At 36.5% G+C, this 28000-nt stretch overlaps 5 protein-coding genes, 1 long non-coding RNA gene and 1 pseudogene across 16 annotated transcripts; 6 read left to right on the top strand and 1 right to left on the bottom strand.

Moving 5' to 3' along the window:
* Nucleotides 1–25: 25 nt before the first annotated feature.
* Nucleotides 26–5443, top strand: LOC104736154 (sucrose synthase 1). Of its 9 annotated transcripts, none has more exons than XM_087482288.1 (14): nucleotides 26–504; nucleotides 1618–1766; nucleotides 1880–2006; nucleotides 2106–2257; nucleotides 2348–2540; nucleotides 2624–2959; nucleotides 3050–3145; nucleotides 3225–3398; nucleotides 3485–3601; nucleotides 3694–3860; nucleotides 3960–4184; nucleotides 4276–4839; nucleotides 4928–5066; nucleotides 5158–5443. In XM_087482288.1, the coding sequence occupies exons 2-14, from the start codon at nucleotides 1663–1665 to the stop codon at nucleotides 5188–5190; spliced, it is 2427 nt and encodes an 808-aa protein (XP_087338414.1). In that variant the 5' UTR covers nucleotides 26–504; nucleotides 1618–1662; the 3' UTR covers nucleotides 5191–5443. The 9 variants fall into 9 exon arrangements, with proteins under 9 accessions (XP_087338414.1, XP_010454392.1, XP_087338415.1 ...); XM_087482289.1 differs by lacking the exon at nucleotides 26–504 and adding an exon at nucleotides 938–1456; XM_087482287.1 differs by lacking the exon at nucleotides 26–504 and adding an exon at nucleotides 1037–1340.
* Nucleotides 5444–8879: 3436 nt separating this feature from the next.
* On the top strand, nucleotides 8880–9680 carry LOC104736153 (auxin-responsive protein SAUR76 pseudogene; annotated as a pseudogene).
* A 994-nt stretch (nucleotides 9681–10674) lies between these two features.
* Nucleotides 10675–12847, bottom strand: LOC104736151 (protein SMALL AUXIN UP-REGULATED RNA 12-like). Its single transcript, XM_087482283.1, has 4 exons — nucleotides 12719–12847; nucleotides 12370–12583; nucleotides 11281–11851; nucleotides 10675–10961 (listed from the first exon to the last, which is right to left on the bottom strand). The coding sequence occupies exons 3-4, from the start codon at nucleotides 11750–11752 to the stop codon at nucleotides 10930–10932; spliced, it is 504 nt and encodes a 167-aa protein (XP_087338409.1). The 5' UTR covers nucleotides 11753–11851; nucleotides 12370–12583; nucleotides 12719–12847; the 3' UTR covers nucleotides 10675–10929.
* Nucleotides 12848–13274: 427 nt separating this feature from the next.
* Nucleotides 13275–14495, top strand: LOC104736150 (uncharacterized). Of its 2 annotated transcripts, none has more exons than XR_015578529.1 (3): nucleotides 13275–13406; nucleotides 13594–13688; nucleotides 14260–14495. It is a non-coding gene; the product is annotated as an uncharacterized LOC104736150 (long non-coding RNA). The 2 variants fall into 2 exon arrangements; XR_759530.3 differs by having other exon boundaries at nucleotides 14238–14495.
* An 821-nt stretch (nucleotides 14496–15316) lies between these two features.
* LOC104736148 (uncharacterized) lies at nucleotides 15317–16502 on the top strand. The gene has a single exon (XM_010456083.3). The coding sequence runs from the start codon at nucleotides 15786–15788 to the stop codon at nucleotides 16380–16382; it is 597 nt and encodes a 198-aa protein (XP_010454385.1). The 5' UTR covers nucleotides 15317–15785; the 3' UTR covers nucleotides 16383–16502.
* A 1371-nt stretch (nucleotides 16503–17873) lies between these two features.
* LOC104736147 (pectinesterase inhibitor 3) lies at nucleotides 17874–18694 on the top strand. The gene has a single exon (XM_010456082.3). It carries the CDS (start codon nucleotides 17943–17945, stop codon nucleotides 18561–18563), a length of 621 nt encoding a protein of 206 aa, XP_010454384.1. The 5' UTR covers nucleotides 17874–17942; the 3' UTR covers nucleotides 18564–18694.
* Nucleotides 18695–22094: 3400 nt separating this feature from the next.
* LOC104736146 (auxin response factor 7) lies at nucleotides 22095–27901 on the top strand. 2 transcript variants are annotated; one of them, XM_010456079.3, is made up of 13 exons: nucleotides 22095–23092; nucleotides 23341–23453; nucleotides 23557–23652; nucleotides 23727–23783; nucleotides 23868–24023; nucleotides 24111–24195; nucleotides 24275–24365; nucleotides 24449–24613; nucleotides 24709–24904; nucleotides 25005–25143; nucleotides 25223–27201; nucleotides 27282–27472; nucleotides 27563–27901. In XM_010456079.3, the coding sequence occupies exons 1-13, from the start codon at nucleotides 23047–23049 to the stop codon at nucleotides 27741–27743; spliced, it is 3495 nt and encodes a 1164-aa protein (XP_010454381.1). In that variant the 5' UTR covers nucleotides 22095–23046; the 3' UTR covers nucleotides 27744–27901. The 2 variants fall into 2 exon arrangements, with proteins under 2 accessions (XP_010454381.1, XP_087338406.1); XM_087482280.1 differs by lacking the exons at nucleotides 22095–23092; nucleotides 23341–23453; nucleotides 23557–23652; ... (1 more) ...; nucleotides 23868–24023; nucleotides 24111–24195 and having other exon boundaries at nucleotides 24451–24613.
* The last annotated feature ends 99 nt before the right edge of the window (nucleotides 27902–28000 follow it).

Here is a 28000-nt window from a genome sequence, read left to right as displayed (position 1 = left end):
TTTATTAAAAGTGAAATGTTTGGATGGTTTGGCACACAGAAAAAAAAAATTTGTAACTAAATGGTAATAACTTTTTTTCTTGTTTGTCAAGTATTATAAAGATAGATAAGATCTAATTTATGTAAATGTCTTGTTAATCCAAAGATCAGTAATATAATCCGATATCTATTCTATCTAAGGAGAAAAGTATTAGTGATTATACATTTTTTAAGGAAAATTACACCATTCCAGAACTTTCTTCTTTTCCTTAAATGGCCTTTACCTTGGACTTTTAAAAATCCATTTTATCTTCTAGTAGTTTTTTGTTTTTCTGGGTTTGGAGCCCAAGAAATGAAACGTAAAAGGAAACAGAGGAAGTAATGATTCATTTTATTATTTTATCATCTTACCAAAATTTGCATTCAAGCTTTAAGAATCCTCTCCCTATAAATCTGAAACATATCGAACGTATACCTTCATCGCTCACTCAAACCACTTCTCTCTCTCTCTCTCTCTCTACTCCAGGTTCTCTTCTTCTTCCTATTCTTTTTAATTGTCTATTGCATTTACTTTAATCATGTTTTAGCTCTAATGATAGCTAGATTTGCTTTGTCTTGGTTTATTTTTCTGAATAAAGAAGATGAATCAAACAAAATCTTTTAGAAAATTCTTGCCTGAAAAATCTCTGGTTAGGAAAAAAACACCAAAACTCTTTTATATTTTAAAGAATCAGTCGTGCTTTATATTCTATTTTCTCGCTTTTTTTTTTAATTTTATTTTTTAGAGGAATTTTCTCATAGAGAATTTTCCAGCTGTGTTGCAAAATAAAAAAGAATATCATCGTCCAACATTTTTTTTTTATAAATTAATTAACATTTTCGGAAAATTCTTTTGCATTATGAATCATTTTCTTGCAAAAGAAAAAACTCCAAATATGGAATCCACTATAGAGACATTCGACTGTTCAAGAAACTTAACTTTTTTTTAGTTTTGCTCAATAATTATAATAATTTTCTTTTAATGTATTTGTATGACGTGTACCAGGATTCTTATATTTGTCTTTATGTTATAGTATGTCTACATCCACTTTTTTTTATGACTCACGCTTGGATTTAAATTTTTGACAAAGATGTTTTGTAAAAGATTCGTAATCACACACCATTGCTTTTTACAATGGATGGTGGAGGATAGGAATGTTTAACAAAACTTATGTATTTTTTGATGGAAAAGATTTGTTCTTAAAACATCATTTTCAATTTTCTAAAACGTCAAATTCGATGTCGGCTCAAAATATTTGTTTAATGATCATCTATCGAACTTAGGAACCAAAAACCATGAAACGAATTCTGGTTTCGCCATGTGTACGTGTAGAGAGGGTCAAGTAGTTGAATATAATAATAACCTTCTAGGCTTTGTTTTCGTAATAACCTTGGACTCTGTAAGGCTAAAAGAGTCACAGTTTCTTGACTTTTAGTAGGTTATAATATCTTGACCATCGTTATACTATAATATCTAATTCGTAGTTCCCTTTTCTTTATATATATGATGATGATGTGAATGTGGAAAACACAAAACACTTCATTTTATTTTCATCGAATAATTTACAACTCTCTGATTTTTATCTCTCTCTCTCCGCAGTTTACAAAACACTTTTCACTGTTTCTGCGTCTCTCTTTTGGATCAATGGCAAACGCTGAACGTATGATAACGCGCGTCCACAGCCAACGTGAGCGTTTGAACCAAACGCTTGTTTCTGAGAGGAACGAAGTCCTTGCCTTGCTTTCCAGGTTTGTTTCACTTCATTAATCACCTTTTCAATGGGCTTTTCAGTTTATGGTTAAAGAAAAAAAAAAAGAAAAAAAGTTTGATCAACTTCACATGTTTTATTTTTTTTTTGTAGGGTTGCAGCCAAAGGTAAAGGTATCTTGCAACAAAACCAGATCACTGCTGAATTCGAGGCTTTGCCTGATCAAACCCAGAAAAAACTTGAAGGTGGTGCTTTCTTTGACCTTCTCAAATCCACTCAGGTACATTTCAAAACTCGAATCTTCAAATGGGTAGTGCAAAGTTTTGATTTTTTGTTTGGAAAAAGTTTTGATCTTTATGGTTGGGTGAAAAAAAAACAGGAAGCAGTAGTGTTGCCACCATGGGTTGCTCTTGCTGTGAGGCCAAGTCCTGGTGTTTGGGAATACTTAAAAGTCAATCTCCATGATCTTGTCGTTGAGGAGCTTCAACCTGCTGAGTTTCTTCATTTCAAGGAAGAACTCGTTGATGGAGTGTATGTTTACCATTCCTTAACTTCAAATTCTGTTTTTCTCTCTCTCTCTACATCTCTGTTTCTCTCAACAATGTCATTTTTAATTTGCAGTAAGAATGGTGATTTCACTCTTGAGCTTGATTTCGAGCCATTCAATGCGTCTGTCCCTCGTCCGACGCTCCACAAGTACATTGGAGATGGTGTTGAGTTCCTTAACCGTCATCTCTCAGCTAAGCTCTTCCATGACAAGGAGAGCTTGCTTCCATTGCTTAAGTTCCTTCGTCGACATAGCCACCAGGGCAAGGTATTGATCTGTATCCATTTGAAATCTCTCTCTCCCATTAAACCAAGAATCTATGTTTGAATGATTTGTGCTTTGTTTTGTAGAATTTAATGTTGAGCGAGAAGATTCAAAACCTCAACACGCTGCAACACGTCTTGAGGAAAGCAGAGGAGTACCTGGCAGAGCTTAAGCCGGAAACACCCTATGAAGAGTTTGAGGCCAAGTTTGAGGACATTGGTCTCGAGAGGGGATGGGGTAACAATGCTGAACGTGTCCTTGACATGATTCGTCTTCTTTTGGACCTTCTTGAGGCGCCTGACCCTTGCACTCTTGAGACTTTTCTTGGAAGAGTCCCAATGGTGTTTAACGTCGTGATCCTCTCTCCACATGGTTACTTCGCTCAAGACAATGTTCTTGGTTACCCTGACACTGGTGGTCAGGTTAGAACCAGTCTCTTCCTCTAGTAGTCTTGTAGAGATATACACTTCTTGTTCTGTCAAAGAGTAGCTAATTTTTTTGTGATATTGCAGGTTGTTTACATTCTGGATCAAGTTCGGGCCCTTGAGGTAGAGATGCTCCAACGTATTAAGCAACAAGGACTCGACATTACTCCACGAATTCTCATTGTAAGCTTTGAGTTATTTTGCTCCAATCTTGGATTCTTCGGATGTGTATATCTAACCATATGTTTTGGTTATGTTGCAGCTCACTCGACTGCTTCCTGATGCGGTTGGAACCACATGTGGTGAACGTCTAGAGAGAGTTTATGATTCTGAGTACTGTGACATTCTTCGTGTCCCCTTCAGAACAGAGAAGGGTATTGTTCGCAAATGGATCTCAAGATTTGAAGTCTGGCCATATCTAGAGACTTACGCTGAGGTGAAGTACACTCATCTTCTTCCTCTAGTACTGTGTTCTGTTTGCCACTTTTATATATTAAACCTGAACTTCTCTTGCTATTTCAGGATGCTGCTGTTGAGTTATCAAAAGAATTGAATGGAAAGCCTGACCTTATCATTGGTAACTACAGTGATGGAAACCTTGTTGCTTCTTTATTGGCACACAAACTTGGTGTTACTCAGGTTTAGTTTCTTGATTTGAACATTTCATAACCATCTAATGAAATAAGTCAGGTGGTCAAGATAATAATGCTTTGTGAATGATTCTCTTATAGTGTACCATTGCTCACGCTCTGGAGAAAACTAAGTACCCAGATTCTGATATCTACTGGAAGACGCTTGACGAGAAGTACCATTTCTCATGCCAGTTCACTGCGGATATTTTCGCAATGAACCACACTGATTTCATCATCACCAGTACATTCCAAGAAATTGCTGGAAGGTAAAGAGATTGATTGATTGAAGTACATATATATATGAATGAATAGATTCAGAGAAGTGTTTTAGTTTATAAGAGTTGTCTTCTTTACTCATATTGCAGCAAAGAGACTGTTGGACAGTATGAGAGTCACACGGCCTTTACTCTCCCTGGATTGTACCGAGTTGTTCACGGGATTGATGTGTTTGATCCCAAGTTTAACATTGTCTCCCCTGGTGCTGATATGAGCATCTACTTCCCTTACACAGAGGAGAAGCGTAGATTGACTAAATTCCACTCTGAGATCGAGGAGCTCCTCTACAGCGATGTTGAGAATGAAGAGCACCTGTAAGCTTTTTAATAACTCTTTATGTTTTTTTTTTATCTTTGACGTTTTTGATTGTTGTTCTAAAATCTTTTTGCTTTTCTTGTGGAACAGATGTGTGCTCAAGGACAAGAAGAAGCCGATCCTCTTTACCATGGCTAGGCTTGACCGTGTCAAGAACTTGTCAGGTCTTGTTGAGTGGTACGGGAAGAACACCCGCCTACGTGAGCTAGCTAACTTGGTGGTTGTGGGAGGAGACAGGAGGAAAGAATCAAAGGACAACGAAGAGAAGGCCGAAATGAAGAAAATGTATGATCTCATTGAGGAATACAAGCTCAACGGTCAGTTCAGATGGATCTCCTCCCAGATGAACCGGGTTAGGAACGGTGAGCTGTACAGGTACATCTGTGACACCAAGGGTGCGTTTGTGCAACCTGCATTGTATGAAGCCTTTGGGTTGACTGTTGTTGAGGCAATGACCTGTGGGTTACCGACTTTCGCCACTTGCAAAGGTGGTCCTGCTGAGATCATTGTCCACGGCAAATCAGGTTTCCACATTGACCCGTACCACGGTGATCAGGCTGCTGATACTCTTGCTGATTTCTTCACCAAGTGTAAGGAAGATCCATCTCACTGGGATGAGATCTCACAAGGAGGGCTTCAGAGGATCGAAGAGAAGTAAAAACAACTTACTATTCCTCAGTTCTTTTTCTAGTTCACTTAGATTCTCATGTTCAGCTTTACTCATCTTTTGTTGGTTTTGCAGATACACCTGGCAGATATACTCACAGAGGCTCCTGACATTGACTGGTGTGTATGGATTCTGGAAGCATGTTTCGAACCTTGACCGTCTTGAGGCCCGCCGTTACCTTGAAATGTTCTATGCATTGAAGTACCGCCCATTGGTATGCATTCTTGAACAATTCTAGTTTTCAAAGAATGGTACTTTTGTTTGTCTCTAACGCGATATCTCTACTGTTTCTTTGTGTCTTATAGGCTCAGGCTGTTCCTCTTGCTCAGGAGGATTGAAGAAAAGAGAAAAAAGACTCGGATCGGAACCAGTAAAGAGTTTGAAGAGAGTGGTTCCGGTGTTTGAAGAATAAAACAAGATCTCCTTTTGATTCTTATTATCATTCGGATTTGGGAACTCTTTTGTGTTCCTCTCCTTCTTTGTTATTTTCATTCCTTTGTCATTGTTTTCCTCTGCCTCTTATGGCATTGCTTTGAATTCTGGTTGTTGGGAGATTTCCCTGCTAATTGCAGTAAAATTTCGATTTTACTATCTTGAAATTGTCTTTTGCATTTAGTTCCTGATCCTCAATAATTTACATATTCCAGCAACCAAAACCAACCACCATTAAACAGTAAAAAGTGTGGCCATTATAGGATGACAGATCATCTAGAAACAAATCAATATTGTTAGAGTTGGCCTTCTTAGTTTTAGGCTTTGGACTAGTTTGACTATGTTACAACCTAAATGGATCTTTGATGGGCTTTTCAGTTAGACCTACATACTTGGTTGTCGTAACAGGATTGAATGGCTAGACTAAGAGGAGAAAACGGCAGCATCATCATCTGCTCTTCAGTTCTTTATCCTAGAGAACACATAACATTTAAGCAGACTATGACATCTTTCCATATGGAATAGTGCTATTGATGTGGAGCTTAAGAGTAAAACTTTATCACCTGAGAAGAATGTGTGCGTTGTAAATGGGTTTTTAAGATCAAACATAAGCTTGATTGTTCAGTAGAGTTTATGAGTAGTGCTGTTTATGAGTAGTGGGACGTTGTTATTAGTTAGAGTTGGTTGAGTGAGTTGTGAAATTGATTTTGTATCTACGGAGACAAGTTTTTGTATCTATGAATCAGAAAAACTTTTTTTAAATCACTATACTCTTTCAGGTTCTAAACACATAATATGATATCTCACGCCTACTGTCACCCGTAGAGGTATATACAACTTGTATTCATCTACGAATGTTCTGTTCGTGAATATCCAAATTGCTGCACAATCAATAAGTTTTAAGAGTGTCATTAATACCATGCAAGTGGAGACGCATAAAGTCAATATACACCAACTCGTTGCACATGTCTTTCTTGTTTGGTATGGTTGACGATGGTCGATTTTCTCACATGTATAGTGCAACAATCTTTGTAACAAGAAGGATTTTCATGTCGATGCTATATAATAGTATGTGTGGAAACAACTTGATCAAATTATAATCTAAGATTCTAAGTAGGTAGATATATGGAGGATATTATTTCTTGTGATGATCACAAATTCGAAGCATCTCTCATTTTTATAACCCTTGTGTCAGAGTTATTTCTTATGATTAGTCCCTTAATTAGTCCATATCATTTACATGTATCTCCGATTCTCCGCCGTGTGATTAAAACATATAAGGGTTCAATCGATTCTCATTAGCTAATAATAATTTGGACGACAAAGGGATAAATAATATAGGGAGAATTTTTGGGTTTCCGACAATATATATTTTGATGATATAATACTTTGAATAAAAAGACATCAAAAGATCCAAATGGGTCCTCGCTTACCAACATACACTAAGAGGGAATAAAAACGGTTTATTAAGTATTTATTATACTTTCGGTATTGTTTTAAAATGTTTCCTCAAAACAAATGTTTGGTCTTATTATCCATGGACTATGCACCACTTAGAAGTGGGGAACACACATGTGTGTGCATTCCCCTTTGGTTAAGACACTTCTGATATTAAGAACTAAAGCTTATTATCAACTTTATGATAATTTCCATGCTTTAGGTTTTCAGAAGTTTAGATTATATATATGTTTTGCAATGGCGAACCTAAACTATGAATACTGATGTGATATTTTATCGACGCGGTTAGCCATAATTTACAAACGTTTTGAAAGTAAAATTACTAGAATATCAAACATCGTTTTGTAACTACGGTATATATACTCATAAAATACATTTTATGTAAGTCATATTCTTTAACCATGAGTTTCATAGTGAAGGTTCATACTAATCTTCGAAACTTGTAAGAAATAAAAAGAAAAAACTGGATATCCGTAGTATAAAAAACATGAAGTACTCAACTCAATATTGGCTTTGACCTACATGACAAATTCTCAATCACCACCGTATACCATAAATTAGTTTATGTTTCATCAGACATGATATATACATTGTAAACGCAAATGCAAAATCCAAAATAATATCTTTTGTCTTTTTTGAAAGAGTTGATAATTGATTCTTACTTTGAAGTTTGAAGGAGAAAAACAACAACCAGAGTCTTTCAACGAACGTTTTGGCCTTTTCGGAAAGAAAATAAGCTCCGTCGTATTTGTCTAAACGGTTCGTCTACAGCTTGACGCTTTGGCAGGTGAAGAGTCCGCCCATATATTGGACTTGAAATTTTCATTAACAAATTTAATCTATAATAAATTTATAATTGGTCGTTACTCTCATCTTAATTTCTTCTATATTATCTTTACTTGGACTCTTCCGCCATCTTTTATTTCTCACTTCTAATTAATATTATGCCGTAGTAGTTTTGTTTATATATTAAGAAGATTGATAAACTTTTTCATAATTATAAGTAGACAAACTAGGAGGAGGTCCAATATGTTAAATATATATACATTGGTTACATGATTAGAAAGACATTTGATGCTCTTGTGTCGGCTGATTATGATAACATTTTTACGTAAAAAAAAAGAGAGACAAATCTTCCGGAACTCACATGCTGTAACAGTAGTGGCCAATACAACGTAAATAATAAATACATTGCATAAAAGAATAATGTCGGACTCTAATCTAACCACAACAAAATGACAAAAAAAATTTGGCAATTTAATACAAAGGTGTCTTGTAACATGTTATGTGTAAGGAAAAAAGAAGATGATAATTTTTTTAATCTGAAGAAATAATAGTCTAGATACTTGCCAAATTACCTAACAAAATAGAAGTAGCCGCTTTTAAAGTTCATGAACCTCCTTTAGTTGTTGGATTAATTTATCATAATTATTAAGTGATTACATAAAGTTCAATTTTTCATTTATATTGTTATGATCTTCATTCAAAGATAATACATTGTATATAAACGAGAAAAAAATGGGAACTCCATAAATTATAAGAAGAAAAATGTGATTATTAAATAAACAATAAAATTTCGTTGAAAAAAGGTACAATTAAATTTTTTAAATGAATACAATGAAAATTCGTTGAAGATATATGTATAGACATTGCATCAAAATATATATATAGTCTAGGGGTGTATTCTAAAGTCGTCATGATACTTTACCATCCTAATTTAACTCCATAAGAAAATGATGATGAAAATCCAACACTTAGCAAAACTTCATCCACCAAGATAATAGTTTTACACACTCGAAGTCTTTCGTAGGGTCTTTACCACAACGTAGTTAAAACGTTAGTTAAATTATCATGGAGCAATGATGATGTATATGGTTGACTGGCATAACAAAAACTTTTGGAGTGATGTGGATTTGCATAGTTTTTTTTTATTATATACAAGCAAAAAACTTTTAGCGTCTGACACTCGCTCTTAGTTTTCTAATTCATAATCATAATCTTTTCGAATAATTGCTTCCGACTCTTGGCAACTTATAGGCTACTTATAGAGATTTGCCCAAACAAAAAATAGAGGAAACTTATAGATTATTGGCTATTCGAAATCGGTTGATAAGGTACCTGAGGGTTCTCAAATTTTAAAAAACAAATTTTCTATTGGACAATAAAAAAACGATAACTACGAAACTACCCCTATAAACTTTATATAAAGAACCCCATTCTCATTCCTCTCTTCGACATCGACATCGACATCTCTCTCTCTCTCTATCTATCTATCTCTTACCGGAAAAAACTCACTCCGACTTACATCTCCGGCGTTAAAGTCTCCAAACCGAATCGAAAATGGCCAAAGGAGGAAACAAACTGATGAAGTTGAAGTCAGTTTTGAAGAAGCTCAACTCATTCAACACCAAGCCAAACCAGCCATCTTCGGCTCCAGCCAATCAGGGCCGATCCTCCGCCGTGAGTGCATTTCCCTCTGAATATCTTCAAACCGTCTACGTCGGCCGAACACGTCGACCGTACCATGTGAGCTCCGACGTAGTCAGCCACCCGCTCTTTCAGCAGCTAGCGGCGGTGGATGGTGGCTGTGGCGGCAGCGAGGATGGTTCCATCTCCGTGTCGTGCGAAGTTGTCTTGTTTGAGCATTTACTTTGGATGCTGGAGAACGCCGACGCCGACGAGTCACGTCCCGAGTCCGTCCACGAACTCGTCGAGTTCTACGCTTGTTAACTTCTTTACAATTAATTTAGGTCCGAAATATATGATTTATTTATGTTTGTATATTCTATACTTCGTATACTTTACAGTCTTTCGTTTTAAAAAGTTATATATATATATATATATTTTTTTTTCTGTTAAACAATGCAACAACCGATAAATAAATGTATTAATATGTAAACATTGACTTGCAATGTAATGTAAGAATGATCAATTTTTATATGTACGGGATAAAACTAATTGCAATGTCAATGTTGATCAATATATTTGGATACTCGGAGTTAGGACGTCGGTCAAATGAGTAAAACGGACTTCGTGGAATAGCTAGATCAATCACGGGTTACAAAATTTCAACCCTAATCAATTCATCTTATATTTTATTTTAAACTGATTGGCCCCATATGTATTTAAAATATTTCACAAAGGAAATATGAGGGTTGACGCAGGGGAGAAGGGGGCTTCCGGAGTCCGGACACCTCGTCGTCAATGTAAAATTTCATTTATCTTCTTAAAAAAGAAACACAGAATTAATTAATCTTCCACAAAAGAACTACGTCATCTATAATTTTCGTTTTCTCAAACGATATGCTGACATGTTGTAAAAAGGTTTTGCATTTTTAGTAGAATTAGTTCTAAAAATTCACATGTAAAACTAATCCATATGTTTTCCTGTTTTATATATGACGTTCCACAATTCCCAAACGTATGATAAAAAAATATTCCAAAGTAACATATATACTCTTAATTTGTCCCCACATGCCCACGCACACAAGAACATTACCGCATGGCGGCATGGGAACACAATTGGAGCTTCCCTTACCAATAGACTGAACAACATATTAAATTACGTGTATTCACAATTAATCGTGATCCAACAATCCATATATACCTCAGCTAAAATAAAATAAAAAGTATATATATATATATATACACAATTCTTGACAAATCAACTACACTCCATGTATGTAACCCCTCAAAATCTTAAATAAAAAGTATTTACACCAAATCCGACAAGTTCTTGAAAAAATCAACCACAAGCCATATATATACCCCCATGCCATATACAGTATATAAGTTTGTTGCATATTATTCACTAGTCTACTTGATTGACACACATAACAGTCGTTTTCGATAATAACAATGGACGAGAAGACAAGAAATGTGCACATGTTTTCGTTCAAGAGGTTATATTTTTGTTTAATTTCGTATCACACTTTGACCACCAAATCCTTTCACATCTAACATATATGTCTCTAGTAAACTTATATCGTCATTGACAAAGAATGAAGAAGAAAGAAAAAAACCAGGAAAACACAAAAAAAATAACCTGATTTTACAATTACACCCCAAAGTTATCATCCCTAATAGTTTCCATCAGTATATGATTAATTAAAAGATAACAAGAATCATGGTAACAAAAGAAAAAAGTTATAGGAGTTTTTTTTTTTTTTTTATCACTTGACTTGTATTTACTCTTCCTTTGCTGCTACTGCCTCCTCATCTGCAAAAGACAAGACAAAACCATCAGTGATGCTCTAGTTTCTCAAGAATCAATATAGTGGCCAATCTATTGCTTGATTTCTCATCAAACAATTTGTAAAGTCTCTTGTGATTGTTAATGGAGCTGAAAAGATCATAAGCGTATGGTTGCCACTATATCCCTAAGAGGCGTGACAGGCCCATTTGGAGCCCAGCATGTTTTTAGCCTTGATTCATCATGGTTTAAAACCCAGTCCTGCCTGATTAAGGCTGACTTGGCCAACAGGATTTTGAGTTCATTGGTATGATGCTCTAGATAAGAGAGAGGTCTTTGGGCTTACCGGAGTTGTCATCATCATCAGGGTGATGATCATTAGGATTGTTCTCCATGCATTTAAGTAAGTACTTGAAAGTCTCGACCTCGCAAGGGATGGTGAGGGCGCCGCTCTGATCAAAACCAAACTCTTCCTCTGCTTTCTCAAGCAACACCTTGAAGAGGGAGTGGCTGAGATAGCTTGTCGGTATGATAAACCTCCTTAGCTCAGGTCCAACATAAACCGCAAGATACCCTTTAGGAACATCATGAGGCGGCTCAGGGCTTTGACAGTTTTCCTCATCCGAGTCAGCGTTCTTTACTTCTAATAGCCTCTTGTTGATGGCCGGTACAATCATCTCGGCCGCTTGCTTTCCAGCTGCCAATGGAGGAACATCTGACTTGGGGCCTATCGTTACGGTTTGCCATTTCTGCAATATCTCCTTAAGCCTCACAATCTGCCTGATTCCGGTTAACTTTGCCGTGTTGTTTTCATCCATCTGCCTAGTAATATGGTTAGTACAAAGACCCCGCACACACTTTTCGTTAATGAGAGATCAAATGTCACATATGATCTTCTTCTTCTTCTTCCCTTGTAGCTGCATTTACAATACCACAAACTAAGTTGCATCAAAACAAAGAAATAAACACATTACACAAACTCTATGACCCCTAGGTCAATTTGAAACATTTGTATATAAGTATATAGCTCCTGATTAAATAAATAAATATTAGCAGCCATAACAGAGGACCCACGCACATCTACAAGAGAAGCAGATCCCAAAGACGTCTTTATCAAGGAATGTTCTTTCGCAGATTCGTTGCAAATCCGAAATATGTTTTTAGAGTCCAATTTTTTTATGAATATGGAATCTATTGTAACCCTTTAAATCAGATCAATCTCAAGAACATCAAACCTTAAGGGTTTTTTTTTTATTAAAAAAAAATCTCAAGAACAAAGTTAATAAAGAAAAAACTGAATCGAGATTTAGATCCGGATATACAGAAAATTAAAAACAATTCAGATGGAAACAAAAAACCTGAAAGTTATAAACAAGCAATCGTGTGAATTACGTAAGTATAAACATTATCAGAATATATATAAAAGAATTATTACCTGAAGAGGAAAACGAATCGAAGCTTTCTTTAGCTATGAAGAAGACACGACGAAGAAACACACCATGCAACAACCAAACAAACAAAAAGAGGAGCTTCCAAAGGTTTCGTTTTGGTTTTTTTTTACGCTTTGGATCTTTTTTTTATAGGTTTTTTCTGTTATCGGAGAGCTCGAAAACGACGATGATACGAGGAAGAGATGTTTTCAAGTACTTCTGAAACTAAACAAAAAAAAATATTAAAACTGAAAAACAAACAAAATAAAAGTTAATATAGAATCTAAATATTTGGTGGGGTGAAATTAAAAACGAATTAGAGAGAAGCGGATTTTGGGAGAAATTAAGGATTGCCTTTATTTGGATTTTTATAGTTTCATTGATTCTCTCTCGCAGGATCTTTTTCTTTTTAAGATTTTCTTTTTTTCGTTGGCTATCCCTTCACTTTCGCCTTTCAGGTTCTTTTGTTTTATTTTCTCACGTTCCTTCTTCATATATATATATATATTTTATATAGGATATATTTAGTACTATAAGATCTAAAGATGAGTTATATATATCAACGTGGGTGTATTTCCTTGTGGATTATGGATGGATTTGACAAAATCTTCTCACATGTGAAATGTTTTGATTTTTTAGATGTCAAGTAATTTAGTTTCTTACAATTAGACATTTATTGAAATGGGCCGTAAAAAACTATCAAGACAGTAAGACTATCTCTATCAAAGGTTATTAGCAATATTTTAAGAGTTGCTTAGGTTAAAAAATAAATCATATTAATGAAAAAAAACAAATTTTGCTAGTAATCGATCTTTGTGTTAGAGATTTAAGGATCACTAAGGATTGAGGTTGTGTCGACACCTGATTGGTTAGAGAGAAAAAAATATATATATATATATTTTTTTTCCCTCGTTCTCTCTCGCGACTGGTCCAACGCCTTTGTCCGTCGTCATCACCATCTCCATCGCCTGTGCAACCAGCGACGATTCAAGTGGCGAAATAAGAGTCTTTGGTTCAATGATGTTTCAATCAGTTTTCATTGGTAAGAATCTCTCCGATTTCATTTGTAGATGGTGATGAATTAGGGTTATTTGTTGTGATTGAAATTAGGGTTCAATGAATCGTTCTTCGCTTTTGAGGATTGTTGTTGCATCTTAATTTGATTGTTTGAAAGTTTGTTCCTTTTAATAGCTTATGTACAATTTTTCTGATTTGTGTGTTTGCTGCAGAACAAGTTGCAGAATTTGGCTGGACAACACTCAGATGTCCTTATGAACTTGACTCCGACAGTCAGGAAGCGTGTCAAGGTTCTAAGAGAGATTAAGTGAGTAAATTTTCATCTTTTAGATGATATTGGAACTAGCCTTTGATTTTGTGATATTTGATTTTGTATTTTGTTTAGACGGCTATTGTTGAGTTTTGATGATATTTGGTGGAGTAAACAATTGTTTGAATCCTTTTTTCTTATAATTAAACCTTTGTAAAACCAATATGATGAAATGGAAGAAGCCTAAGAAAGGATCCAAAAACACAAAGCCGATCACTAATACTGAAGACTGTGAGAGTTTCTTTGCTTCTTTGGTAGCAGTTTAACAATGGATGATGAATTGACTTTGTGTTTTTGGATCCGGTCACTATGACTGAAGACTGCAGTTTCTGTTTTTTTTGTTCAAGCAGGTTTTGGTTTTAAAAACTGCAGTTTTTGGTTTGAATACTTTCAGGTTTTGGTTTTTAAACTATAGGATTTGATTTTAAAAACTGCAGGTTCTGTTTAGTGTTCTTGCAGGTTTTTGTTTTGAAAACTGCAGTTTTTATTCTGAATACTTTCATGTTTTGGTTTTTAAAACTGCATGTTCTTCTTACAAATTGGAAGTTTTGCTGCCACCGAGATTCAGACTTGAGGGAAGCTTTGCAGCTGGTGCTAGTTCCCAAACTCTTCTCGCAAAAGGGCATAGCATGAGAATGTGGAGTTTGGATTATTCAGCTCCACACCTTTTTTCTTATTCTTTTATGCCATGTTTGTTTAAACTTTTATTGAATGCATTATTTTTAAGTTTTTAAAAGTATAAATTTAAACAAAATACCATAATAATTTACAATTACAAAAAAAAATATTTTCAAGAACTTCAAATTTAACAACTTTCAATAGACCTATAAAATATTAAAGTTTTTTAAGAAGTTCTTAATTTCACTTTTTCAAAATTAAGAATAAAATTTGTTTTAAGATACTTTCATTACATTCTTTGATGGAAATTTGGAAATTTGTTTTAAGATACTGTTGGTTTAGTGTGTTACGTTTAGATTTGGAATAAGTCTAACGGGCTTAAAGGATTGGTCTCTGTAAGTTAGCTAGTATTTTGCTTAGCAAAAAAAAAAAGTTAGCTAGTATTTTGTTAGATTTTTTGTTCTTTCGTTTTTTTTCTTTGGTAGAAAGATTTTTCTCTTTCGTTTACTAATAATACACAACTAGGTTTAACTTAGTGTTGAAACTTGAAAAGTATGTTTTGAATTTATAAACTTTGATTTTGGTTTTACATAGTAATATTTAATACAAATCCATTCCATGGGACTAAATCTATTTATCTGTTATCACATTTTATGACATGGTCGAATAATTTGTATTTATTGGTTAAAGACTTAAATCATAACATGTGCGCCGAAGAAATATATAGAAGATGATGATATAGAAATTAATTTTTTTAAAAGTGTGGTGGCTAAATAAAGATGATAGTTAGTGTCTAAAGTGAAGAGGATGTAATTTGGACATTGACTCATTGTATTTCTAATTATTAGAAAAAAAAAAAAAAAAAAAAAAAAAAAAAAAAAAAACCAAAATACCAACGTTTACCCAATAAGAGCATGCCCATCGTTCTGATGGAGGTGCTCAGAGCTATTGTGAACCAATTATTTCACTCTCTGAAATACCAATATTCAAGATATATATCTATAATGAATTTTCTTTTATTAATTTTAGTGATGGACGAACACGGAACATCCTCCACCTAGTAAATATTGCATCGGTCATGCACACAATCATAATAAGCACACAACAACAAAAAATAAAGAGAGTCGTATCGAAAGTGTTGTTTAGGTTTGTTATACAATTCTTTGTTTTCTAGTATTATTAAATTTTCGAGGGGTGGGGAATAACTCATCGGGCTATTCGCATCTTCCTTCAACACAAAAGGCATCTTCCGCTCTCGATTCTCAGCATCTACCCAAAATATTCATACTTCAACTTGCACATTGACATCCAATCCAACGGCTTTACCTTTCCTAACTCAACTTGCTCTTCATCCAACGGTCCATATATCATCTCTCTCTCCTCCTCCTCCTTTATATAACCGCTTGGAACCATTCTTATATTTTGCTTATCGGATTCCAAATTGGCAAAAAAAAAAAAGTATAACAAATTATTAAGATGGCGACCTTGGAATCTCCATTAGAGGCTTTGGCGTTTCAATACGCTAGCTTCGGTGTTTTCGCCGTTGTCAACAACGTTTGGACATGGATCGCTGTAGTTACTGCCGCCGTCAGCTTCTGGAGGATCAGAGTCACCACCATCGGAGACGGAGACGGCCATGCATGTGTCTTGTTAGAGGAATCAAGAACCGATCCGGTTAAAGAAACGGTTACGAAAACGCCGCAATCAATAACCGCTACGGTTAAAGAAACGGTTGCTCGAGTGAAAGAAACGGTTACGAAAAGGGAGATGTTAACGTGCGATGACGGAGAGACGAAGGGGAAGAAACTGACGATGTACTACGAAGTAGACGTTGACAGTGACCGTGGGAGGTGTATCGACGGAGAGTTAACGGCCGTTACCGGTAACTACGGAGGAGGTTTGGGTGATTGTGGCGGAGATTGGTGGGGGAAATGGGAAGGAGTGGTGAGGATGAGAAATGGTGATGACAGTTGGTATCGTTACGTGGATTTAACGGTGATTAACGGAAATGTCGTAAGGTTATGGGATGACAACAGAACGAGTAACGGCCGGAGTTGTCTAAATTTAGAGTAGTTCCTTATTTTGGAAACTTTAATTGTTTGTTTGAAATGTATTTTTTTTGTTGGTTAAGTTGCAACTTGTAAATAATAATATTTCACATAAGGACCAAGGAATGAAGGATCGCTTGAACTAGAAGAGAATATTCAATTGTTGATTCCAAGTTACTGTATGTTTGCTTGCTGGTTTGGCCAATCTAAAATTGATAACAAGCATGTACTTTTTAAGCCCATCAAAACTTGACTCCTGCACATATGTGTATTTGTTTGTGTTGCTAGGGCCATCCTGGTCTAGGCTGGCGTAGAACCCGCAAGATCCACGTATTCTTTTACACAAGTCTAGTTCAGTTCAGGCTTGGTTTTTAAACTCGGCCAGGTTCGAACAGGGCTACTATTTAGTACTTACCACCTTCAAGATTTGTATTAAAAGATGGAAGTATATTTTACCAATTTTTTACATGTATAAATGTTAACTTTCTGATGCAAGTGACGTTGTGGAGATGTTTGTGGAAGACAAATTTTCAGAATCATTTGCTGAAGTTATATATTAGGATATTTCGATCATCACACGGCCCTTAACGGCTTAACCTCTTAAACATTCGATATGGTGAAAAAAGTGGTATCCAATAACATTGTCGACTTGTCATCCGCAGACCAAAGAGGCTGCTAGCTAGCTTAAGACCACTAACTAACTTTCACTCATTAGACTTCACGTTATGTATAATTGGATCTCCAAAATAATAAACATACGAAGATGTGACATTTTCGTTTAAGTGGGTCCTTCTAGGAAAGCATCATTAAAGTTTCCTAGAGGCAAAAAAACTTAGCATATATATTTTGGTGTACTTGATATAGCAAATTACTAATTAATTTACCAACTGAAGTATTTTTTTTTTAATAACAAATATGTATGCAGTTTGTTTTCATAATTCAATTTTTTAAAAAGTTTGAATGAAGATTAACTCGTTTTAATATTGCATGTAGTATAGTAATTAAATTCAAATTATATGATACAAACTATAAAGAGTGAAGCAAAGAACTGTGGCAGCCATTTTAATTAATGGCAAATAAAGATTTTGTCTCTGAAAGCTCTTTTGTCAATTCATAACAAAAATGTGGACCCAAACTTCTGATGAAACCTCTTTAGAAATAATTGGGCATTGGTGCCCAGTCCGCCAATAATTTCACAAATTTTGTTCTTTTTCGTATTGTTTGTTACTTATATTGTTTTATAATCAAAATTTTGCTATCAGTTTATGTATACGCAATGGAAATGGACAGTCTTTTTTTTTGTTTTTGCGCTGGATTCGCTAGTCTCTCTCTGTTCTGTAAAATGCGGTGCATTAAATTTTACACATTTCCCCCATAATGAAAGAGATGCTCCCCATTCACTTTCTTACCCCTATACTCTGTACGTACACACGTAAAAATGTAGGAAATATCTGAGGGTAATTAAGTAATGTTTCACGGACCTACGGCTTTAAATTCTTCTTACCGACTACTCTCCTTTTCATTTACAGACATAACCCTAGTTGTGGTCTCTCACTCAAAGTCTAAGCCGAGAGAGAGAGAAGTTATGGCTCCTTCACATAAACACTTCATCGCCGCCATTGTCTTCACCGTCATTGTAGCTGCCACCACCGGACATGGTCGACATAATAATGGTGGTGAAGACATCGTACACTCGTCTTGCGAACACGCGAGCTACCCATCACTATGCGTCCGTACTCTTTCATCTTACTCCGGCCCAACAATCACCAACAGCCGCGATTTAGCTCAAGCAGCCGTCAAAATCAGCCTCTCCCACGCACAAAGCGCAGCTAAGAAGCTTGCGGCGGTGAGAGACTCGGTGGGGAAGAAGAAGAAACTGGAGAAAGGGGCACTCGTGGACTGTGTGGAGATGATTGGAGACTCGGTGGACGAGCTGAGCCGTACGCTCGGCGTTTTGAAGCATCTCCGCGTCTCAGGCGGTTCGGCTAAGGAGTTCCGGTGGCAGATGAGCAATGCACAGACGTGGGCTAGCGCTGCGCTTACAGATGAAGACACGTGTCTTGATGGGTTTCAAGGTATCGACGGTGAAATCAAAACGGAGGTGAAGCAGTGGATGACCAAGGTGGCGAGGGTTACGAGCAACGCGCTTTACATGATCAACCAGCTAGATGAGACACGTGGCAAACCCCATGTCGTACATCTTTGATGTTAAAAATGAGCTAGATCGTTCTAATGGACGGTCTTTAAATTGTGTGTTCTCTAGGTTTCTTTATTCGTGTGTCTTAATTGCAAGTTATATATAAAATCTCTACTATATATAAAAATGAGTTTTTGAAATTAGACAATGTCCTTTTAAGTAGTTTTTGAAATGATTTTTTAATCTACTCTGTCACTATATGGTCTTATGGATCCGTTGAGATTCGATCGAAAGATAGACTTGTAACTTTGTAAGTTGTGTAACACTCTCGTACGTCATGTGATTTTGTCTTGGTATGAAACTGAAATCGATATAAGAAATTGATAACGTAAGAGTGTGTGTATGTTTGACCAAGCTCGTGAGAAACCAGGCCCAGCAAGACGGCCCATAACCAACATGACATAATAATTAAGTCGTTAAGGTTGCAGGAGGAACAAGCACAGAACAAGGGTTGGCATTTTTCTCAATAAGAATTCACTAACTGGTTTACATACGTATTTTATCTTGTTCTCCAATTATGTTCAGCATTTTGAACTAACTTTATTTTATCTTGTTCTCCAATTATGTTCAGCATTTTGAACTAACTTTTTAACGATATCAATAAAAGAATATTTGTGTCCCTTGAATCATTTGATGCTTGTTCATCACGACGAAGATCTTAGTTTCCTCCTTTCATAATTAACTCAAATACCTATAAACATCTAGGATGTTTCATCTCCTAATTCACCCATATATACCCATGTATATTCAGTAGAATGTAATTAAATTTGATATTGTATGTATGTGAAACGATCACATAATATGGAATTTAATAAATGAAGGGAGTATATTACTGTTGTTGATGATGTGGTGTATGGAAATGAATAAGATAACGCATGTTAGGATAGTTTGAAAACAACGTTTTTCTTTAAATTTCAAGGAAGTTTGTAAAATGTATTTTTCTTTAAATAGATTTGACTAATCCAGGTCCACGGCGAAAGAGATGTCGCGCAAACCAGCTCATGTCATCCACCAAACACTTTGAGCCAATGTAAAAATGGGGTGGGAGTGTGACCACGTCAGGTGGGATTTGCTGTGAGAGAGGGCCTTCTCTAATTTTTGTTTATTTCTTTTTTTTTTTAATAGTGAAGAGAAAATAAACTTATCAGGAAGTTGGAATATTCGACAAAGGGAACATATATAAACCCACAAAAAGTAAAGAAAAGACTGAACCCGTCAAACGGTTAACCCACAACTCTCTCTTACAATCTAGTAGTCAACTATCCCAGTACAGTACGCTTTAGAATACAAGCAGTGATGGATTTTGTTTTCTCTATAAATTAAATTTAAATCAAGAGTGTATCTATCTAAGATCATATCAGAAAAATATATAACTATAGAAAAATAGATTATAATTAAATAAAAATGTATCTATTTATACTTCTTTATTATTATTGTCTTAAAGTATTTTAGCGGTATATACCGCTTTGGTGAATAATTGCATAAAAAATAGTAAACATTGTATAACTTAAATCCAAAAATTCGAGTTTCTTTAGTCTGGTCACTGGTGGTAATGAAACTTCCTAAGAGATGTCTGATAATCCATCTAACTCCAGTGTGCGTGTTGTGGTTACAGATTCGTATAATACTAACACTAAATGTCCAAATCATTAAAACCGGCTAAAATATGAGTTTGGACAAGCTTGTCCACTTTCCTCCGAGTGCGGACATCATATAGATCTTGGACACATAGAAACGGTTCTGAAACGCGTCGTGCGTCACATATCTCTTGCTCTCCTCGGCACTGAACACGACCTAGAATCTTGGACTCTGTTATAGTTCCAACATATTGAAGTCATAGTTTGGAGTTCATAATAAATTTCAATCGTTTGCTAGTACTTTTGTAATATATAACAGAACTACGAACGAAACAAAAAAGAATAACTGGGAGTTCTTTTTAGGCCACAAAATTACTTTATAAGGTCTTTTTACATTCATCCAATCTTCAAAACGTCTGTCTTCACTCTTCACGCATTTATTGCTAAGGGACATCATGTCGCTACTCGCTGCCACTTATTTGAATTGACATCCATTCATTATAAGTTTTTATAATTTCTAGTAATTTTGTAACCATTATAAAGTTTTGGATCGAAACCTAAACTAACAAAGAGGTCCCTGATTTTTGTTTTTGGGGGGTCATTTCAACTGTTAACACTTTACAGAGGCCAATCTTGAAGTTTAGTATCTAGTAGTATACAAAGCGACTTATGAGGCCTCAAACCAAACAGTTTGTGATTTGTAAAATATGTATGGTTTATATTCGAGTTATTCTTAAACAAGCTAATATTTAACGCACAAGTTGGAGACTTGGAGGTGACTCTATCTCTTATTTACTCCACTTTGGAATTAGTGTTGGTTGAATGTACATATATGTGTAATTTTCAGTTTCGAGTATGTTGGGTGTGATTGGTGACAAAAACAAAGCGGTACAAGTGGTACGGCTTTGTATTTTTACCAATCACAAAAACTTAACTAATATTTTTATTAAAAATTTTACACTCAGCTTATTTGTACAGTTTTCATGTACAGCTCTTTCTTACAATTTTGCACTATTCCGTAAAAGTTTACAGCTTAACCTTACAGTTTTTCTGTACATTTTTATATACATTACCAATCAGACCCGTTTATTATCATATACTATCATCGAGGTTTTTTTTTTTTTATTCCTGATATGGTACAATGGTAGAGATTTAAAAGATTAAAGAGGGATCAAATTTATAATTGTAGAGCATCGACCAACGTATATCAATTTATCAACATGTTGCTTCATAAACAGTATACTATAAATTTCCATATAAGTTTTATCTTCTTCTTCTTGTATGTTAAAAAGCAATATTTCATCCACATCCAAAACATGAATCACATGATGTGCTTCTTATTAACATGACAACCCTAAAATTAACTACTACCAAATTAGGCTAACGAGAACACTGATGTTAATACTAATTAATCGGCTCTTGATCTCTCAACTATCCAAGAAAAAAAGTTTCGAATATTAAAAATAAAAGATATATTGAAGAATTTATTTTCAGTTAAATCTCTAACATAAATAAATACTAACATTTGCTATTTATTAGTATCATAAAAACTCTTGTATTCCTAAACCTAATTTACAATTTGATAGCTTTATATAAATTATAAATTAAAGATATAGAAACACATTGACTATACATTGCATTACTAAAAAAATATATGTTTCATCCTCCTATAGAACCTAATAAAACTTCACAGACTTTCTAAACGATTATCTTTAATTAACAAAATATCGAAAATCAGAAGATAATTTTCTATTGAATTATTAATCCTAAAATGTATCTCAACTAGTAAAATGAAATACAAAATTTTCAGAAACTACCAAAAATATATTAATGCACTTTGATAAAAATAGCTGCTAGTCAAATTAGTAATTTTCTCTCTTTTTTTTGGGTTCACAAATTTTTACATCTCTTAAATTGTACAACAAATATAAACCTTAATGACAAACACTCATCAAAGTTTTTCAGAGAAAATAACACTAATTTTTTTTTTCTTTTTTTTTTTGTAGAGAACAATAATGTTTAAGAAATTTATCGTGGCCAGTTTGCTAGTGAATATGTCGGCTTCATGAGCATTATTATTACTAAACATAAATATAATAATAAATAAATATCCCAAACAAAGAAAAAGAAAAATAAAAACGAGAAGGAAAAGAAAAGAAAGAAAAGGAGGAAGATGAAAAAGCTGTTCCTGTGCCTTTAGCAGACCTTTTGGTAGTTGTCCTGGTCTCGCTGATCATCCCTTTCCGACAACTCTGATGCTCTTTCTCTCTATCGCTTGAGCTCTCTCTGTCTTAATCTCTTTCTTACCTTTCGATTCTGCTTCTTCTCTTTCGAATCCATTTTCCCAGATTTTCTTTTTATAGAAACCCTTCTCTCTTTGATGCGCCAAGAAAGGAAAGCAGCTGAATCAAGTAAAACTTGTGTGGGTTTCTTCTGGTTTCTGGGTTTCTCTTTCTGAATCATCTGACTCGAGTTGAAGAGCCTCGTTCGTTGAGAAGAAAAAAAAAAGGAATCTTTTTTTTTTAAGGTCCTTTTTTTTTGTCTCTCCGGAGATTCCGCGTGTGAAAAGTCGTGGCTTTTGATCTCTTTGAGATACTTAAAATTTCCGAAGAATTGGAGTCTCTGTCGGAGTTAAATAGCAGAGATCTTGGAGTCCTCATTTCGGATTAACGACTTCTTTTTTCTTTTTCCTGCGGTAACTTGGATTGTCAAGAGTGGAGCTTGAAAAAAAAGAACTTTGTTTTCCATTCACTTTGTGTTGGAGTGAAAAGCTTAGGGGTTTTAAGGGTGTAAGCTGAAGATGAAGCTCTCACGTAAAGAGCTCAGCTTTGTATAAAGCTCAGATTTGAGATTACTATTTTTATCGGGTTTTATTTCTTCTAGAGAAACTTTAGGAGTAAAAAAGATCAGTAATCATGAAAGCTCCTTCATCAAATGGAGTTTCTCCGAATCCCGTTGAAGGTTTGTGTTTTCTAGTATTTGATTAAAAGTTCTAAATCCTTTATTAGTAGAAACTCATTGCTGGATTTGTTGAGAGTTCCTGAACATGTGTAATTGAGTTGATTTTTGCATATAATCTGCTTTAGAACTAAGCTAAGTAACTATTGTATTGAGTCATCCAAGCCCCTGCATTTCTCTCTGATAGTAGTAACTGAAGGAGGATACCAGATATTTGAAGTAATCACAGCTTTGATGTTGTGTGAGTGCAGGGGAAAGGAGAAATATAAACTCAGAATTATGGCACGCTTGTGCTGGGCCACTGATTTCGTTGCCTCCAGCAGGAAGTCTTGTTGTTTACTTCCCTCAAGGTCACAGTGAGCAAGTATGTTGTTCCATAAAAGTTTGGTATTAATTCATGGCTGATCAAGAATGAGCCTCTGATTGGAAATTTCATGCTGCTGTCTTTCCTTTTCCTATTTCTTTAGGTCGCGGCTTCAATGCAGAAGCAGACTGATTGCATACCGAGTTACCCAAATCTTCCTTCCAAACTCATCTGCATGCTTCATAATGTTACTTTGAATGTATGATATCTTTAATTATCAATAGTGGTCTCTACATTTACATCTCTAACATCTGATTGTCGATTATAAACCAGGCTGATCCTGAGACGGATGAGGTGTATGCGCAGATGACTCTTCAGCCAGTAAACAAAGTAGGTTGCTGCTTTTCACTGAAAATACTCTTCAGTGTATTTGAGGAGTAGGGACTAATTGTTCTGAGCATTTTTGTTGAACAGTATGACAGAGATGCATTGCTTGCTTCTGACATGGGTCTTAAGCTAAACAGACAACCAAACGAATTTTTCTGCAAAACCCTCACAGCGAGTGACACAAGTACTCACGGTGGATTTTCTGTACCTCGACGAGCAGCTGAGAAAATCTTTCCTGCTCTGGTGTATATACAATGCTTTATTATATATCTGATAATTAGGATCTCTTTATTGCATTAGCTTCTTACATTGTTGGCAATATTCTGTTAGGATTTCTCCATGCAACCACCTTGTCAGGAGCTTGTTGCTAAGGATATTCACGACAGCACATGGACTTTCAGACATATTTATCGAGGTTTTTCCAACTTATTCAATCAATTTTGGCTTAAGTAAAACCTGTTCTTAGGTTTTTCCCATATGTTGATATTTATCAGGTCAACCAAAAAGGCACTTGCTAACTACAGGCTGGAGTGTGTTTGTCAGTACGAAAAGGCTCTTTGCTGGAGACTCTGTTCTTTTTATAAGGTATATATCAATCTCAATGTGCCAATGGCTCTTTTCGGTATTTATTTGTCAAAGATGCTAACTCCTTTTCACTTTCAATTAAGAGATGGAAAGGCGCAACTTCTGTTGGGTATAAGACGTGCAAATAGGCAACAGCCTGCGCTTTCTTCATCTGTAATATCAAGCGATAGCATGCACATCGGAGTTCTTGCTGCAGCAGCTCATGCTAATGCTAATAACAGTCCTTTCACCATTTTCTACAACCCAAGGTGGCGGATCTATGTTTCCTTTTTGCCTCCATTAACCTTACTATATACTTTGTTTCAAGGCAATTGCTGAGAGAATCACAACCGAGTTTTTGCAGGGCTGCTCCCGCTGAGTTTGTGGTTCCTTTAGCCAAGTATACCAAAGCAATGTACGCTCAGGTTTCCCTCGGTATGCGGTTTAGGATGATATTTGAGACAGAAGAATGTGGAGTTCGTCGGTATATGGGTACAGTTACCGGTATCAGTGATCTTGATCCAGTGAGATGGAAAAACTCTCAGTGGCGGAATCTTCAGGTAGTTTGAAAGTAAAACTCATGATGAATGCCAGATTTGTCTTTCTTGATACATTTGCACCATTCATTTTAGTTAACCCTTGTTTCTGTGTCTGCTAAAGATTGGATGGGATGAGTCAGCTGCTGGTGATCGGCCCAGTCGAGTTTCAGTTTGGGACATTGAACCGGTTTTAACTCCTTTCTACATATGTCCTCCTCCATTTTTTCGACCTCGGTTTGGAGGGCAACCTGGAATGCCAGGTAAAATCTTTGTACCATTTTCATTTCGACGCAACATCTTTGAATCTCCTTAAGGACGGAAACCCTGGTGCTCTTGCAGATGATGAGACTGACATGGAGTCTGCACTGAAGAGAGCAATGCCATGGCTTGATAATAGCTCAGAGATGAAAGACGCTTCGAGTACGATATTTCCTGGTCTGAGTTTAGTTCAGTGGATGAATATGCAGCAACAGAACGGCCAGTTACCATCTGCTGCTGCACAGCCAGGTTTCTTTCCGTCAATGCTATCGCCAAGCGCGGGACTGCACAACAATCTTGGTGGCACTGATGATCCCTCCAAGTTACTGAGCTTTCAGACGCCGCAAGGAGGGATGTCCTCATCAAATCTCCAATATAACAAACCGAACTCTCAAGCCCCAATGTCCCAGTTGCCTCAGCCACCAACTACGTTGTCCCAACAACAGCAGCTGCAGCAATTGTTGCACTCCTCTTTGAACCATCAGCAACAACAATCGCAGTCTCAACAACAGCAACAACAACAACAGTTACTGCAGCAGCAACAACAATTGCAGTCTCAACAACACAGCAATAACAATCAATCGCAGTCTCAACAACAACAACAACAACAACAATCGTTGCAGCAGCAGCAGCAGCAGCAACAACAACAACAACAACAACAATTGCAGCAACAGCATCAACAACCGTTACAGCAACAGATTCAGAGAACGCAGTCATTGCGATCTCACTCGCATCCACAACAACAGCCACAACAGGTACAACAACATAAATCGCAGCAACTTCAGCATCCTCAGAATCAGCATTACAGTGGCCAACAAGCAGCGCAGCAGCATCAGGCGCAACAACATTTGCAACCACAGCTAGTTTCTGGATCGATGGCAAGCAGTGTCATCACGCCTCCGTCCAGCTCCCTTAATCAAAGCTTTCAACTGCAACAACAGTCTAAGCAGCCTCAACAAGCACACCACCATTTAGGTGCGAGCACTAGCCAGAGTAATGTAATTGAAACCAGCAAGTCATCATCCAATCTGATGTCTGTACCGCCGCAAGAGACGCAGTTTCCACGACAAGTAGAACAGCAGCAGCCTCCTGGTCTCAAGGGGCAGAATCAGCAAACACTGTTGCAGCAGAAAGCTCACCAGGCACAGGCCCAACAGATATTCCAGCAGAGTCTCTTGGAACAGCCGCATTTACAATTTCAGTTGTTGCAGAGATTACAACAGCAACAGCAGCAGCAGTTTCTTTCGCCGCAGTCTCAGTTACCACACCATCAATTGCAAAGCCAGCAGTTGCCTGCTCTCTCTCAAGGTCATCAGTTTCCGTCGTCCTGCACTAACAATGGCTTATCGACGTTGCAACCACCTCAAATGCTGGTGAACCGGCCTCAGGAAAAACAAAACCCACCTGTTGGAGGAGGGGTAAAAGCTTATTCAGGCATCACAGATGGAGGAGATGCACCTTCCTCTTCAACCTCGCCTTCTACCAACAACTGTCAGATCTCGTCTTCAGGCTTTCTCAACAGAAGCCAAAGCGGGCCAGCGATCTTAATACCTGATGCAGCGATTGATATGTCTGGTAATCTCGTTCAGGATCTTTACGGCAAATCCGATATGAGGCTAAAACAAGAACTCGTGGGTCAGCAAAAGTCCAAAGCTAGTTTAACAGATCATCATCTAGAAGCATCTGCCTCTGGAACTTCTTACGGTTTAGATGGAGGCGACAACAACAGACAACAGAACTTCTTGGCTCCAACTTTTGGCCTTGACGGTGATTCCAGGAACAGCTTGCTCGGTGGACCTAATGTTGATAATGGCTTTGTTCCTGACACGTTGCTCTCGAGGGGATATGACTCCCAGAAAGATCTTCAGAACATGCTTTCAAACTATGGAGGAGTGACAAATGACATTGGCACAGAAATGTCTACTTCAGCTGTAAGAACTCAATCTTTTGGTGTCCCCAACGTGCCCGCCATTTCAAACGATTTGGCTGTCAACGATGCTGGAGTTCTTGGTGCTGGACTGTGGCCAGCTCAGACTCAGCGAATGCGAACTTATACAAAGGTTCGACTTAACTCTGATCCCTGCATGTTGAAATTTGGAATATTTGTTTGGTTTGACAAATGTGGTAGATTATCCTACAGGTGCAAAAGCGAGGTTCGGTGGGGAGATCAATAGACGTCAACCGTTACAGAGGTTACGATGAGTTGAGGCATGATCTAGCTCGCATGTTTGGAATCGAAGGACAGCTTGAAGATCCACAAACATCAGACTGGAAACTTGTTTATGTCGATCATGAAAACGACATCCTCCTCGTCGGGGATGATCCATGGGAGTAAGTGCAGAGCAATTACATTCACACATCAAACCGTTAGAAGTGCCAATCTTTTTTTGAAAACCTTTATTATAATCTTGATTTCTGCAGGGAATTTGTAAACTGTGTTCAGAGCATAAAGATCCTTTCATCAGCTGAGGTTCAACAGATGAGCTTGGATGGTAATTTTGCGGGTGTGCCGGTTACTAATCAAGCTTGTAGTGGCGGTGATAGTGGCAATGCTTGGAGAGGTCATTATGATGATAATTCAGCCACCTCGTTTAACCGGTGAAGGCAGAAGATCTCTCAGACAAAGATTCTTTTTTTCTTCGTTTTGTAATATAACTTCTCTTTGATAGCACGCGTCTCAAGTTTCCACTGGGCACTGTAGAGCATTTACCTGTAAAATATTTTCCACTAAAGTTTACAAGAAGATTCCATTTGATGCGAGTCACAGTTTCTACCAAGTCAACTGATCATTTTAAACCGTTTGTAACTAAAATGCTAATCGAGTCTACGGTTAAAGAAGGCAAAACATGAGATCAGCAA

This window comes from Camelina sativa, chromosome 13 (assembly GCF_030686135.1).
Source record: "Camelina sativa cultivar CO46 ecotype springtype chromosome 13, ASM3068613v1".
Taxonomy (NCBI): Eukaryota; Viridiplantae; Streptophyta; class Magnoliopsida; order Brassicales; family Brassicaceae; genus Camelina; species Camelina sativa.
This window is presented reverse-complemented; position numbering and strand designations above follow the sequence as displayed.